The following is a 16,648-nucleotide window of genomic DNA, read 5'->3' as shown; positions in this document are numbered from 1 at the left end:
ATAGAAGAAACAGACCGTTTTTGTTTTTTATTTTTGATGAACAAATACCAAAAGAGAACGAATCATTTCAAATTTAATAGTTCTAAAATAAAACAGAACAGAACAGATCCAATAAATAAATTCAGAAATTCAGAACAGAACATACCTAATGATAAAATTAATTTTTCAAATTGTTTATTATTCTGTTCGCAGTTTTGAAAAAATGTACATGATTTGGACTTTTCTTAGGAGAGGATGAGACTTTAAGCATTTCCTTTTACGTCTACGTCGCCTAGTCCGGTGTTCCAAGGCACGCAAGTCAGTCGGACGAACCATACCTTCGGCAAGCAGAGGACACCGAGCTGACGAACAGAGCAGCCGAACCTATTCGGCGGACCCGACAAGGCCATGAAAGTAAAAACCGCCATGGACAACTGCCGGTCCCACAGATGGAATCTGATCGCAAAACTTAGGAGGAAAAAAGTCTGCCCACTTGAATGAGGCGAATTTGACTTTTTCCTCGCCTAAATTCTGCTCAGTTCCCACTGCAGGGCCGACAGACAGCCCGCTCAAACGGACCTAACTTCCGGAACAGACCAGCCGGAGCATGACGAGCCGAGTATATGGCATGGTCGTACAGGTCGCAGTACGTGGAGGACCATCACAGAGGGTATCCGGTAGACGGGAGAGACAAACAGAGACAGAGGAAGAAAGTGACATTGACTTTTGAGGAGGTACTGGGGAAAAAATATGAATTAGGTACCTATCTATTAAAATTGTATCAAAAGACTTTCAGATTATTCATCGTACTTTTTTAAAATTTGAAGAGGGTTCATCAAAATCAAATCGTATTCTACTTAAACTAGGCGTGAGTGTGCTATTGGTAAAAAATAACCGAAATATATTGACAATGACTATACTCGTAGTTTTTTTTCTCGAAAGAATTACTAACTAGTTACATGTTTGTAGGTAAAATTGAGCTGCCTGCATGGCATTAATTTTAACCAGCAAATTGTCAAATAAAAAATATCCCTCACATTGTTTTGACGAAAAATAAATATAATAGATAATGCACAGAACACAACATAATCAAATTTCTGTTCAACCACCCCTAAAATACATAAATGTAGTTCAGCTGATTTTCCACAAAAAAAAAAAAAAAAAAAAAAAAACGAACGAACTTTGTCATCGATTACCAAACATTTCCACCGATAAATCAAAAATAATAAATGGAGAGAAATCATAGCTACCATTCGCGATCAAAATAAGAATAATGCTATTAGGTACTATTTACTCACACGTCTTTGAAGCATACTCGATCCATAGGTAAGAGGTAGGTAGGTACGTTTATCGGAAAACACGAAAACACGATCCTCATAATAACAACAATGAACTTTGGAATATCCACAGCGACCAGGTAATACACAATGTACTCGTAGCATCGGCACCTAAAAACAGTACCCGAATTAGAATAATTTGAAAAATGACATATGTATTACGTAAAATTACTTTACACGAAAATTCCAAGATTATCACGTTAAAATGAATATAAGTATGTAGGTCTAAATTAAGCCGAAATGCAGGCTAGATAAATTCGATCAATTACCCATTTAAAATACTAAAGAATAATTCGTTTCATAAACGTAGATAGGTACCTCAGAAAAATATATTCATGGCGCATAGACCGGAGTACGTCCAATTTATATTCATTTAGATAGATATTCACTTCTGCATTTCGGTTAAGCGAACATCAGGTAGTAGTGGTCGAAATTGCTTGAACAATCTGTGAAATGTACCAAACGCAAACATAAATAAATAGGCAACAAATATGTATCAAAATGAAAATTGTACGACTATGAATAAAAGCATTAGGTAAGTAACAGGTATCCATCGTTCCAGCGAACATTAAAAATACCTACACAAAATTTATAGTTTCACTTTTCAATAAATTAACCATCAAAAAATTAACAAAACCAAAAGTTATGAAAGCCACAAAAAGTCCAGACCCTGAAAGAACCCGCGGGCCTTAGCCAAGGAAGCTGTAAGTACCTGAACTTAGTGAAAAGAGTGTACTTCGACCATAACGAACATACTTATACGATCAAAGCTTCTCAGACTTTGCCATGAAATTGCTTGTTAAATGTATTATGTCCAAAGTAATATAATATACCTATTCGATCGTCATAACCTCAAAACTCCGAAATTTTTCCCAAGTAACAGAATTAGGTTAGGTAACACTTCTTTTAGATTACACAATTTTTTTAAAAATAGGCAGCCCTGAATTTAAATTTAAAGATGAAATACATTGACAAAAAATTGATAATTAGGAATTTGTTTTGAACCGATCGATCGCCAAAATTCACTGACAAATTATCGTAATAAAAGTATAAGCTGAATAATAATATGTAAATTAACAACTGAGGAAAGTTGAGCTACCTGTACGAAGTTCAATCGTGATTGTGGATTTGTGGACTGGAACCATATGATTTGATCTTCGTTCATAACCGAGCGTCGGTAGCCGAAATCCGTTGAAATCAATCAAATTCAAAAGCGTCGAGTCTAAAAACAAAATAATCATTAATCACCACGAATAGCAAGATGAAAATATGCGCACGTAGCCTAATGGTCATCACAGAAAATAAATTCGAAATTCGAATAGGTATATACAGTATGTAGTCAAAATCACTAGTCAGAACAAAGAAATCTGTCGAACGAACGATATCCAGATGAAATTAAAATCACAAACAATGAGAAAATTTGAGCTATACCTACAGTGATGAAGTTATTTATTCATATCCAATCCAATACGAGTAAGAATAATTCAGTTCAGTCGCTGAGAATACCTTGTCGATTTCGAATAGATACAAAATTATACCATTGTTAATAAAACTACAACATACCTCCGTAAAATATGTATCTGCTACTGCTTTCAGTCGTACGCAAGCGATCAGTTGATCTTCATTTTCCAACTTGATTCTTCTGCATCGGTTAAGGAAACATCTTCATATACCAACGTTGGTAGCCAAAAACCGTTAAAAGATCAATCAGCGGCACCGATTCTAAACACAAACAGAACAATAATTACCACACGAGTCGCGAATGAAAATCCCTATGCTTACAAGTTACGAACATCGATGAAATCTACCTAGCTTAGAAAAAATAACTATAGCCTAAGTCGAGTAAGTCATCGAAACATTCACATTAAATTCACTCGTTAAACCGAAAAAAGAAAATCTCCCCATCAAAATGTGCGAACAGGAAAACAAACCATTGAAAAATTACGAAAATTAAATATTTCAACAGATGGCTGCCGGAAATGAAAACTCGACATCTTGTCCAGACTGCTTGACGCCAGAACTAGACAATTCATACGTACAATAATGTAACTGTGTTGGTCAGTAGTACTTACATCAGGAAAATGCATAAAAAAAACGGATAGAGAAACATTTATGACCTTCAACAAATACGTTAATTCACCAGTCACGAAGTATAACGGTTTTTTTCACAGTTGCACCCCAAACACTGACTAACCTACTAAACTATGTTAGCAGAGAAAAAGCAAATAACGTTTTTACATCTTTATTGGTCAACTGACTTTATAAAACTAAACCATCATCTCGTCACTAACCTCTAACCTATACCTATTACCTACCTAGACTATATTCTTAGAAACTAAAATGGCAACCAACTGCCGGATGTTATACTGATACGATAATAATATCTATCATGCTATGATTGCTGACTCAACAACACCTCCCCAATCATAGCATAGTAGCCTAATTAAAAATAAAATAAAACTTGAGTATTAAAATACCCATAGAAAACTTTATACCTATCGTTTACAAAAACGGATAGGTACCTACTTCATATTTATTCTAAACCTAATCCATTACAATGCATTTTGAAAAATACACTACACAAGGGTTTCGTAAAAATATCTGCTATCTGTTTCTTAGTATCAATATGTTCAATACATACAGTTCCATCTAAGATAAACTGTTTAACAAAATGATATTTTACATCAATGTGCTTACATCGTTTACTACTAGCATTTTTACTCATGTAGATAGCACCCATGTTATCTTCAAACAAAACGATCTTTTTATCCATCTCTATTCCCATCTCTGTCAGCAAATTTTTCAGATAGATTAAATCACTCATAGCCATTGCCATAGCCACATACTCCGCTTCTGTCGTTGATAATGTGACTAACGCCTGTTTCCTAGTAGCCCATAAAACTGTGTTGTTAAAAACTCTCATACAGTAACCTGAAGTTGATTTACGATCTGATACATCGCGAGCAAAATCGGCATCTACATAGCCAGATAAAATTCTTTCTGTCTCGTCACTTCTTTTATATACCAACGACACATCTTTAGTGCCCTTCAAATACCTCAAAACACTCGTCAAATATTTCCAATGATTATCAGTAGGCATTTCCTGCACTCTGCTTAATAAATTTAGAGCTACACTCAAATCAGGCCTAGAAAACAACATAGCATACATAAGAGCACCTAACAACTCGCGAAAAGGATGTTTTGTTCTCAAACTCTCATCAAAATTTGGCACAATAATCGCACCCTTATCCATTGGCACCTCCTTAGGTGTAGCCTGAGTCATTCCAAAACGTTTCAAAACTCTATCAATATAAGCTGTCTGATTGATTTTAAGTACACCTTTTTCCCTATCATAATCAATGCTCATACCTAAAAACTGACCTAAAGAGCTACAATTCGACATCTCAAATTTTTCTCTCAACAAGGAAGTAACCTCTTTTAAAGCACTCACCTTATTAGAAACGACAATAATATCATCTACGTATATCAAAACGTAAATAATCACACCTCCGCACCTCTTCACATACACGCACCTATCACTCTCCAACCTAGTAAATCCAAGCTTTTTCATCTCCTCATGAAACCTTTCATTCCAGCATTTTGAAGACTCTTTTAACCCATAAATCGATTTTATCAACTTACACACCCTATTAGTACCATCACTCATCCCCTCTGGTTGCTCCATATAAATAGGCTTTTCCAAATAACCATGCAAGAAAGCACTTTTCACATCCATCTGTACAGCATGATATTTCTTATGATTTGCAACACTCAACATAGTTCTAATCGTTGATCCTCTCGCCACTGGAGAAAAAGTCTCAGTAAAATCCACCTCACCTTGAGCACAACCTTTTGCCACCAAACGAGCTTTATACCTTTTAACATTTCCTTTTACATCAAGTTTCTTGTCAAATACCCACTTATTTGGAATCACTTTTACATCCTTAGGCCTATCTACAAGTTCCCATGTACCATTCTTTTCTAAACTTTTCAATTCTTCATTCATTGCCTCTTTCCATTTTTCACAATCATCGTCTGTTTCAACTTCCTTCACATTATTAGGTATCTCGTCAGCACAAGTCAATGCCGCATACACTTGGTAATCTTTAAAACGAGCAGGCATGCTGGTATTTCTCTTAGGTTTCGTTTCAGCTAGAGTCGGCTCTCTTTCTTCTTCAACATGCTTATTTTCATTATCGATTACATCATCAATTTCTAGCTCTTCGTCACTGCTATCGTTTTCCAATACATAAGGTATATTTTTAGATTCGTTTTTATCAGCTGCTACATCCTTGATATTTTCTGACTCATTAAACATCACATGCCTACCTAATATAACCTTCTTGTCACGAATGCTCCATAACCTATAAGCATTTTCCGAGTAGCCTATAAAAATACACTTTTTACTGGTATCATCGAATTTTTCTCTCTCATGCTTGTTAATAAAATTATAAGCCACACAACCAAACATCTTAATTCTTTCAAAATCTGGTTTGTATCCAAACATCAACTCTATAGGCGTTTTTCCATGTATTGTTGGGCTCCTGTTCATAATATACACACCACTCCTCACAGCTTCTCCCCAAAATGATTTTGACAATTTTGATTCACACAGCAAAGCCCTACCTCTCTCAATTATCAACCTATTATAACGTTCTGCCTTTCCATTTTGCTGAGGACAAAAACCTGCAGTAAATTGCTGCCTAATACCATTCTCGAAACAATACTTTTTAAATTTATTTGACATAAACTCGCCTCCCCTATCTGATCTCAAAATTGCTATTTTTACACCACTAAACAGAGCAGTCATTCGTTTATGGAATCCTATAAAAATATCACACGCCTCACTCTTCTCTTTCAACAAATAAACTTCAGTATAATTAGTATAATCATCAATTAAAGTCATAAAATAATTGTACCCATCATAGGTAGCTGGTGTTATTTTACCACACAAATCAGTATGAATAATTTGAAGGGGGCGAGTGGCCTTCGGAGATGTACCTACAAAAGGGTTTTTCGTTTGCTTACTCAAAACACAATTTTCACAAAAATCTCTACAAAAAATCTCCGATTTAATTTTTCCAGTATTCTTCAACATACCTTTTTCAAATAATTCCTTCAAGGAATCAAAATTCAAATGAGCAAATTTCTTATGAATATCAATAGCAACAGCATCAGTAACATTAGCCTGAATAATATCTGGTAAATAAGTTTCAAAAATAAGTTCATACATACGACCCTTCCTTTCAGCAGTACAATAAATTTTATCAAATTTTTTAATAAGAGCCCTTTTGTTTGCAAACACAATAGTAAACCCATTATCCTCCAATCTTGACACAGATAATAAATTAATACGTAAACCAGGCACATATAAAACCTCATTAATATTACATGGTATATCATTATGCAATTTTATTCTAACTGTACCATACTTTGAAGCTGATAGCTGTTGTTTATCTTTTGCAACGTTGATATTAATCGGACTTTGAAGAACTGTCATTGACGAAAAATACTTGTCATCATTCACCATGTGCTCGGAACATCCAGAATCAAGATAGAATTTTATTTTGTTGCTTGATGACGAACTTGTTAAAGCCATAGGTTCCTCCACCTCCGTATTTGAATAAAACAAGACTTCCTCTCTTTTATTTTGGCTTTGATTTTGACTGGAACCACCTGCATTTGAATTTCTGTCCAGGAAATAACACTCTGATTTCAGGTGACCAAATTTTTTACAATTGAAACACTGCTTATCTGATTTGCATTCAGCTTTGAAATGGCCAAATTTCCCACACTTATGGCACTGGACACTTTGATTCTGACCTCTTCCACGAAAATTTGATCTTCCTCTCGAATTGAAATTATTCTGATTTCTGGGAAAATTATTCGAATTTTCAGCACCATTGGGAAAATTTGAATTTTCTGCACCATTGGAAAAATTACGATTTTGAAAATTATTTGATCCACGAACACCATGAAAAGAACGACCTCGACCTCGATTCTGACCTCGACCTTGATTGGACTGAGAATTGGTTAGAAAAACTGCACTATTTTCTCCGTTTTCTTCCTTTCCAGCATTTTTCTTCTCATTAAAATTTTTCAATTTACGAACGACATAATCATAAGTCATTTTACCAGTTTCACTTGCTCCTTCCAACGACTCAATGTAGTTTTCATATTTATCAGGCAACGACATAAATAGGTAGCAGATTTTATCATCTTCTTTAATTTCTTCTGAACCGGTTTGCATTGTTCGAATTAAATTTTCAAATTTCACCAAATGAGTTTTTAAATTTTCATCTGGTTTCATTTTCATATTCAGCACTTGTTTCTTCAAGTAATATTTTCCAAACATACCCTTTTCTAGATACATTCCATCCAATTTTTCTATGATTTCTTTTGACGTTTTGGTACCTTGTATGATGCTCAACTGGTCATTACTCAACAACTGGATTATTATTGCTCTGGCTGTCTTTTCACATTTATCCCATGCTTTTTTCTTTTCTTCATCAGTTGGACATTTTTCCGTTAAAACATGTTCTACACTTTTGGCCTCCAAAATCGAATTCAATCTGAATTTCCAGGCATGGTAGTCCTTTCCTCTGAACACGACTTCATTATTTAAATTGAAAAAATTATCTTCTTTCGTCATTTTTCAAAAATTTACTTTTCAAAAAAAACGAACTAAAACACGAACTTTTCAATACTCAACTTTTTACAAATTACTATTTTTTTTTACTTTACTTCGCGACACGTCTGCCTGGGCCCATAACCCTGTTAGCAGAGAAAAAGCAAATAACGTTTTTACATCTTTATTGGTCAACTGACTTTATAAAACTAAACCATCATCTCGTCACTAACCTCTAACCTATACCTATTACCTACCTAGACTATATTCTTAGAAACTAAAATGGCAACCAACTGCCGGATGTTATACTGATACGATAATAATATCTATCATGCTATGATTGCTGACTCAACAAACTAGACAATTCCTACGCACAATATATTACCGTAGGTCGGAAAATGCATAAACACAAAACCGGAAATACAACCATTCATTCATAACCTTGAAGTTTCAACGGTCGTTGACACACGACACACGATTCACTAAATAATGAAAAAATACGTAAGAATTTACAAAGAACACCACTCGGCAGATGAATTTACACTTACCGGCATAATTTCAAAGAAAAAACAAGCACAAATTAATTAAAAAAATACGCAAATTCACCATTCGCGAAATATAACGGTTTTCAACTAGTTGCACCCCAAACACTGACTAACGGACTACCACACTACCACACGCATACGCTTACACGTCGCGAACTTACAAACAAAATGGCTGCGCCACAGGGTGATGCATAAGGATCAGCAATTTTAACGTACGCGAGATCGTTTTAAAACCAAAACGAAGAATACGAAATGAAATTTTATTTTTAAAATACGTGATCTTAGATGGTAGTTTAAATTCAATTAATAAAAATACGAAATAGCGTTAAATTAGTTGTCTACTTACGTGTAAAACGAAGGAACTATGTTTTCAGTTGAAAACGCAACCGGTACCAGGACGAAAATAAGAACAATGGTTCGATCTATTTCACCAATTACTCAACTTTATCGCGAAAGAAAAACGAAAATGGGTTTATGGAAATAAAACGAAAAATAATTTCACGAATAATCATAAAGAAATCATTAAACTAAGTATTTTTCTTCAAGCACAGTTCTGTTCGTTACGAGGGAAAAATTAAAACTCTCCAACTTTCGCCTCGACTGGAAGTTGGATGAGTTCATTCAACGTTCAACGTTGCGCTTTTTCGGAAAACTCAAAGCAATGTTGCCAAGGATTGAAATGTGATAGTGACATTATTCTTGAATGAAACTGAATTTAGGCATATTTATGAGAATTTCTGAATTAGAATAATTATGAATATGTACTCTATAATTTCGTTTTAAAAAAATTTAAAATTATATTTAAGGAACACTTTAGATCTAAATAAATGAAATTAATATCACGGTAGATAGATTTAGATACATCATACGTAACTGAATGTGAAATTGAAAGATCAATGAGTTCGTAATTGAGGTAATCTTAAAAATGAGAACAAATTCGTACCGGTCGTCCTCATCGTTTCTTTTCTAACATTTACCTATCAATAAAGTACCTATGAAAATATCAGAAGATTTTCGATGTGAATGATTAATTTGTAACTTTCGGCATTTTTGATTTTGAACAAGACTGCATCTTAAGCGTAAAGAATTCCATCTTTCATTCTTTCCTAGTAGTGTATTTGCAAAGGATGATAGACGAACACATTTGCTCAACAAGCATTCGCAAGTCGTGTATTTTAATTAAATGAGGTTCACTATAGCGTTACTCAGCGAATAGAATTTGCAAAAAATAAAATACAGTAGGTAATCTTACGAACGACTAATGTCCACTGAGCTAATCAACTCGATCGAATATAATCTCAACATACTTACGTGACAACAAAATACGAATATATTTAAAAGATTTTATCAAAGAAAAGATACCTATATCTACATTTGACATCAGCACGGTGTCGGTACATATGGGAACTCCAAGACCAAGACCATTGCATGAAACTAAGTGTTGGAAGAATAAATGCTTTCATACCTATCTGCTTCCATATATTTACATGTTTCAAAGCAGATAAACATACTGTAGAAGCTGATGATAAAAAGCTCAAACTCAGCTAACCCAATCCAACATTCGAATTCCAATTTCCGAATGTTCTGTCGAAATTTATCATTATTTGATTTTGATTCTGGGGCAAATTAAAATGTACGAAAATGAAAACATCGTCTTCACGTATAGCCAACAAAAATATCCGGGGAGATGAATAGTATACAGGTAACAGCTAGTAAAAAGAATAAATTTCAGATTCAAAACCATACAGCGATGAATTTATTACGTTTAACAACACTGATTTTTCTATAAATTAAAATTCTACATTCAGTACAAATTATTTTTATTAAAATTGTAAACAAATCTGGTAACTGTTTGTGGCAGAATAATGGCGAATATTTTCGATAATAAAAATTAGTGCTTACATTTTAACATTACAAGATACAAAATGGAATAAATTACACTAAAATCAATATCGATCGATTAATATAACGATGAGTGAAGAATTGATACAAAAGACGTGTGATGCATAAAATGTATAGTGTTGATAAAATCGACGCGAAATTATTCGAAAATGTTAAAACGACATTATATAAATTATAAAAATATGGCACGTTAGTACGTTAAGCCTAAGCATAATTTGAAAGTATTTTGAGCAAATTAAATACACGTTAATTTTTATTAGAAGTTTCATGAGGAGCTGGTAATTTCTCCCAAGTTGGTTCAACGCCCCAAATTTCTCGAGCGTATTCGGCGATAGTACGATCTGATGAGAATTTACCGGACGATGCGATGTTCATGATGGCCATTTCGGTCCATTTTTCTTGATTCTATAAAATTATACACGAATTATTTGAATTGAATACCTATACGCGATTCGAAAGCAATAATGTTTCACTTACGAGATATGTTGCATTAACTTCATCTTGCTTTTTGATATAATCGTCATAATCAGCCAAGGTATAGAACCTGAAAAAGAACATAGGTATTTGTGTTAAATATGATAGTATTAGTACCTAACAACTGAATTTCGCTGCAGTGAAAATAAATACGTACCTATCCCATTTCATTAATACATCGGCAATGTCTTTAAATTCATCAGGATTAGCTCGGCTGAAAAATCCATTTTGAATTTGATCAATACACAGTTGCAATTCGGGATTGGCTTTGTAATATTTTCTCGCATCGTAACCGTCTTTCTTGAGCTGTTCGACTTCGTCGACGGTCATACCGAAAATGAAGATATTCTCACGACCCATTTCTTCGGCCATTTCAACATTAGCACCGTCCAATGTACCGATAGTTAAAGCACCGTTCAACTTTAACATATTACATATTATATTTCATTATGACGAGTAATCTTTACGAAGATATAGAATACAATTTAGTAATAATTTGATAATTACCATGAACTTCATATTACCAGTACCAGAAGCTTCGGTACCAGCAGTAGAGATTTGCTCGCTGAGATCAGCTGCGGGTATTATTTTTTCAGCCAATGTTACGCGATAATTTTCCAAAAATATTAGTTTCAATTTATCGCCAACATCGGGATCGTTGTTGACAATGTTGCCGACATAGTTGATCAATTTTATGATCTTCTTAGCCATGTAATACCCTGGTGCAGCCTAGTAAAATACGAATAAATCAGCATAATACCCCAAATCACAACATATAAATTAGAAGCAATCAAGTAGGTTTTTTTTTACCTTTCCTCCAATTAATACTGTTCTAGGAACGAACTTTCCTTTAGGATTAGATTTAATTCTGTTGTACAGAGTTATAACATGTAAACAATTGAGCAACTGACGTTTATATTCGTGAATTCTTTTTACCTAAAATAAAAATTAAATTAAGTAGGTCTGAATATGAATGAGTACTTGGATGAAACACTAAAATACTAACTTGGATATCAAACAGAGACGTCGGATTTACTTTGATACCGTAGTCCTCTTCTAATAATTTAGTAAGCTTGTATTTATTTTCTTGTTTAACTTTCTGAATTTCTCGTTGGAACATCGGATCTTTAGCGAATGGTTTCAATTGTTGCAATTCGTCTAAATGAGTGATCCAGCCTTCGCCGATTTTCTAATTTAAAAAAAAATACAACCGATAAGAATTCGTGAAGGAGAATGCTTCTAATAATCGATGTACCTAGGTAATGAAACTTACATCAGCTACAACATCGGATAAAGCTGGATTACACAACAGTAACCATCTTCTAGGGGTGATTCCATTCGTCTTGTTTTGGAATTTTTCCGGTGTCATTTCGTAGAAATCTTTGAATCTGAAATCGAAATAATCATTACGGGTAAAATGATAAGAATTGGAAATTTTTCAATACGAATTTCACGTTTCGTACATATCATTTTTGATGATCTCAGAGTGTATGAAAGCGACTCCGTTAACAGCATGAGAACCAACAATCGATAGATGAGCCATGTTTATTCGTTTCTCTCCATCTTCTTCGATCAATGACATTCGTCCCATACGAGCCAAATCATCGGGGTATTTCTTCAATACATTCTATCAAAACCAAATCGATGAAAATTGGCGTTTATTAATTTCGAATAGATCATTTTTCATCGAGATGGCGACTAATTTTTGCTCAACAGAGTTTTTATGATACGTACTTGCAAATGATTATGATTAATTTGATAAATAATCTCCAAGTGTCTCGGTAAAATATGTTCGAACATCGACACTGGCCATCTTTCCAAAGCCTCCGGTAAAACAGTGTGATTGGTATAGGCACAAATTTTGGTGGTAATGTCCCATGCCTGAAATTAATCGCAAAATTCAAGTTTCGAACGCATACAGCGAAATTTCAAAGCACACCGGTGGATTTTTACCTTATCCCAATCTAATCCTTCTTCATCAACCAACAGCCTCATTAATTCAGGTATGGCTAACGCAGGATGAGTATCGTTCAACTGCATAGAAACTTTATCCGGAAGCATATCCAATGATTTCCTTTGTTCGGGAGCATTAGGAGCAGCAGATGCTTTATAACGACGAATAATATCCTATATAAATTAAATATAAGTCGTATTGAAACCTATAACCAGGCATACAGTCACGTTTTTCAGAGATTATAATTCAAATTACTTGTAACGTGGCCGAGCACATGAAGTATTCTTGTTTCAATCTGAGTTCTTTGCCCCCGAAATTGTTATCATTCGGGTACAATACACGAGAAATATTCTCAGCTAGATTCCGATCCAGTACAGCTTGAATGTAGTCGCCATCGTTGACTGTAAAAATAAATTCGAATGTAGTTCAAATAAATTGAATTAAAAATAGGTACATCTGTACAAGGGTTTATTATAACCATTTACTCACAATCAAAAAATCATTCCTGTACGAAGCATGTAAAAATAAATTGCCCATTTTTAATCATTTATCGTAAATACGACAATGTTTAATTATACTTAATCATTTCTGAATTCCTTTTTATCGTAAAGTTATAATAAAATTCGGATCAAATGATACATCTAATTATTTATGTACCTCTACCTATCTATTCAAATTTATAAATTTAAAAATAACGCGCGATTCAACGAAAGATTGATTTTTTTGGGAACCAATGTCAATTTTTGTATATATTTTTTTTTAACTGGGAAAATTGAATGAATCAAGTTTTTAGAATTTGATAAAACTTCCCCACGTGTTCCTGCTGCAACTGAATAAAACTCCAATTTGCGATAAGTATAAATTAATTCAATCGTCAACTCTAAAAATACTTACAAAATTTCAAGTTGAATTCAACAGGTGATTTCGCAGACCACAATCTCAATGTATTAACTACATTGTTACCATATCCAGGAATAGGACTATCGTAAGGCATAGCGTAAACGACCTAGTAAATCAAATTGCAATGAGAATTATTCATTTTATCTTTTAACAAGTAGCTAAGTACTCTTCATTACGTACCTGAGTATCGACCCATTTACGACCTTTAGAGATTTCAACGACACGACCAAAGAAATGTACAGGTATCATATACTCTGGTCTAGCTTTCTCCCAAGGATTACCAAACCTTAACCAATCATCTGGTTCTTCGGTCTGCAGAAAAAAAGAGGAGAAATTAGAACCTCAAAGTTCCAGTCTGACAGGTTGGTGTACCCAATATGCAAATATACCTGTTCTCCATTTCGTATTTTTTGGGCGAATATGCCATATTCGTAGCGTATACCGTACCCATAAGCAGCCAGACCCAACGTAGCCATAGAATCTAAAAAGCATGCAGCCAATCTACCCAAACCACCGTTACCTAGGCCGGCATCTTCTTCGATTTCTTGTAAATCTTCAATATCCAAACCCAACTGGTACATGGCTTCGTCGCAGGAATTTTGGATACCCAAATTGATCATGGTGTTTTGTAATGTTCGGCCCATGTAGTATTCCAATGATAGATAGTATACTCTCTGTAATTAGAATGAAAAAATTCGGTTATGTAACAGCCCGAATTAACCTTTATCTTCGATTTTTTTTTTCGCTGATAAATTGCTAAATTTAATTCGTCTTGGATTTTAATCATTGCTATAAGGTTACGGATGTTTAAACAATAAGTGTATCGGCATTAATCGTTGAAACACGATTAGATAAACGATTTTTATTATTCAATCGATTAAATAATTATGTAAGGTGTATGGCAACGTGATTTTCAGGTAGACGTTGAATTAGGTAACGTGATGTGGAATATACTTTTGGGAAAATTTTTCTGTTTAATTTTCTACTGTGAGGTAAACAACGTGATTAAATTTATGTACGAATAGCTTGAAAAATTTTGAAGGTTTGTTAGGAAATGCCACTCAAAAAATTTCAATTTTTTCCAATGAATTTCTTAGGTAACTAACCAGTCAATCAACAGTATCAATTATGTGATGTAGGAGTAGGATATTGTGGGGAAAATTTTTTCGTTTGTTTTTCTCAAGTAAAGTACATAATTAAAAAAAGGTACCAAGTGTGCAAATAGCTTGGAAAATTTGAAGATTTTTTTATGGAAATATACCACTCGAAAAATTCAATTTTTTTTCAATATAATTAAATATGTAGTTCTTGGGTAAATCGATCGAAGTAGATCGAAGACATTTTTTTCAATAAACGACTTCTTATCAGGCAATTATTGGATAAGTATACCTATTTGTCTATTTACATTTTATTTTTCGTAAGAGATTCAGAAATATACTCAAATCATTTAAATACAAATCATCGAAGCACATAATTTTCAAGTGTGAATATGTATTTGCTGAGGAGAGATCCAAAAAAGGAATTAAATTGATCCAACGTTGCATAGAATAGCATTGAACACCTCACAAGTAAGTCTATTTTTCAAGTTCTTACTTTAATTTTCGATACAAAATAACAATATGATCATGATCAGAAATGGAAAAATTTCCATTCCTCATGTCTTGTCTGAAGTTCTGAGAACAAGATGGTTTCGATTTTCAGTTTTATTTTCCACTTCAGAAATTAAAATTGATCGTGATTTCGTTCCTCAAAATGATTTTGACCTCTCGTTTGAGCTTCGATCAGCTTCGAATATTTTGACGATCATTCAGTTCAAATCAAAACTACAACCAAACGTACGATCAAAAAGTCAGTCCAAAAACACTCCCATCCTTCACCGTAACCGTAACACTTGATCACTGGCAACTATCCAGAAAAACACAATAACAAGTAACAAGTACACGAACATCAAACAATAGTTTGTAATTTCAACAATCATCTTTATAATCTGCTTCATCGTGAAAATAATCCCAGCGAATATTTTCATCCTAAAATCCATCTGTTAGCAGTTTCATCGAAACAGACGTAATTTACGATTAAGCCGGCTTTTTCATAAAGGAAGGTCAAACACGAGATAAATTATACTATACTGGCAATGGCACAATCGTTTCAAAACATATGACACTGTATTTTCAAATTTTCAACTCGTAAAATGTATAGTTCAGGTGCTTTGTTCGTGTATCTACGTAGAAAAATAGTAAACTCACCTTTGGGTCTTTTTCGTAGTAATATTGCTGTGTTCGAATCCATCTCGACACCAGATTATCCCTGACAGCGTAAGCCAAAGCGAAGTAATAATCCCTAGGTGTAGCGATATTTCTATCTTTTACCAAAGTAAAATGCAAATGTCGATTGAAATACTTCTTCAGAGTGGATACATTTTCAACATCAGCTATACCACGAACACTGATCTGTTTCCTTTTTTCTGCATCGCTACTCATTTTGAAAAAAATATCACGTTACACAGACACGAATAAGTACAACTCGCACTCGAGTAATTCGACGAACGAATGGAATATTCAAAGCATATTTTACAATACCGCGTTAAATAGTAGGTAAATTAAGATAACGCTGCGGAGAGTAGATAAAAATAAAATGTTCGGTTATCAAGATGTTTTCATTTTTGAAGGGCGAATATTCTCATTGGTAAAGGTCAATAACTTGAAACCGAGAGAGGTGAGGTAAGAGGAAGTGAGACTGGTACTTGTTTTCATCTGTACCACTAGGATCTCTTGTTAAAATGCAAACTGCATCTTCCATCTCGTTATTTTTCGAGATAAATGTTTCGAGAAATATCAAGAAGAAAGGAAGAATAAAATGAGCTTCGATTGCTACTTTCTGGAACTTTTCTTTACCTGTTCTAACTTGCTGAATATTACACGTGTAAAAC

At 34.0% G+C, this 16,648-nt stretch overlaps 1 protein-coding gene across 1 annotated transcript; it reads right to left on the bottom strand.

Annotated features, from left to right (window-relative positions):
- Positions 1-10,222: 10,222 nt before the first annotated feature.
- GlyP (glycogen phosphorylase) lies at positions 10,223-16,364 on the bottom strand. Its single transcript, XM_065361727.1, has 15 exons — positions 15,966-16,364; positions 14,109-14,393; positions 13,900-14,031; positions 13,714-13,825; positions 13,075-13,220; positions 12,819-12,992; positions 12,600-12,746; positions 12,329-12,492; positions 12,139-12,253; positions 11,872-12,054; positions 11,676-11,801; positions 11,373-11,594; positions 11,023-11,285; positions 10,869-10,935; positions 10,223-10,796 (listed from the first exon to the last, which is right to left on the bottom strand). Exons 1-15 carry the CDS (start codon positions 16,197-16,199, stop codon positions 10,638-10,640), a joined length of 2,529 nt encoding a protein of 842 aa, XP_065217799.1. The 5' UTR covers positions 16,200-16,364; the 3' UTR covers positions 10,223-10,637.
- Positions 16,365-16,648: the final 284 nt, after the last annotated feature.

Source organism: Planococcus citri, chromosome 4, assembly GCF_950023065.1.
Source record: "Planococcus citri chromosome 4, ihPlaCitr1.1, whole genome shotgun sequence".
NCBI classification, from domain to species: domain Eukaryota; kingdom Metazoa; phylum Arthropoda; class Insecta; order Hemiptera; family Pseudococcidae; genus Planococcus; species Planococcus citri.
The sequence above is the reverse complement of the archived record's forward strand: the minus strand, read 5'-3'. Positions and strand labels throughout refer to the sequence as shown.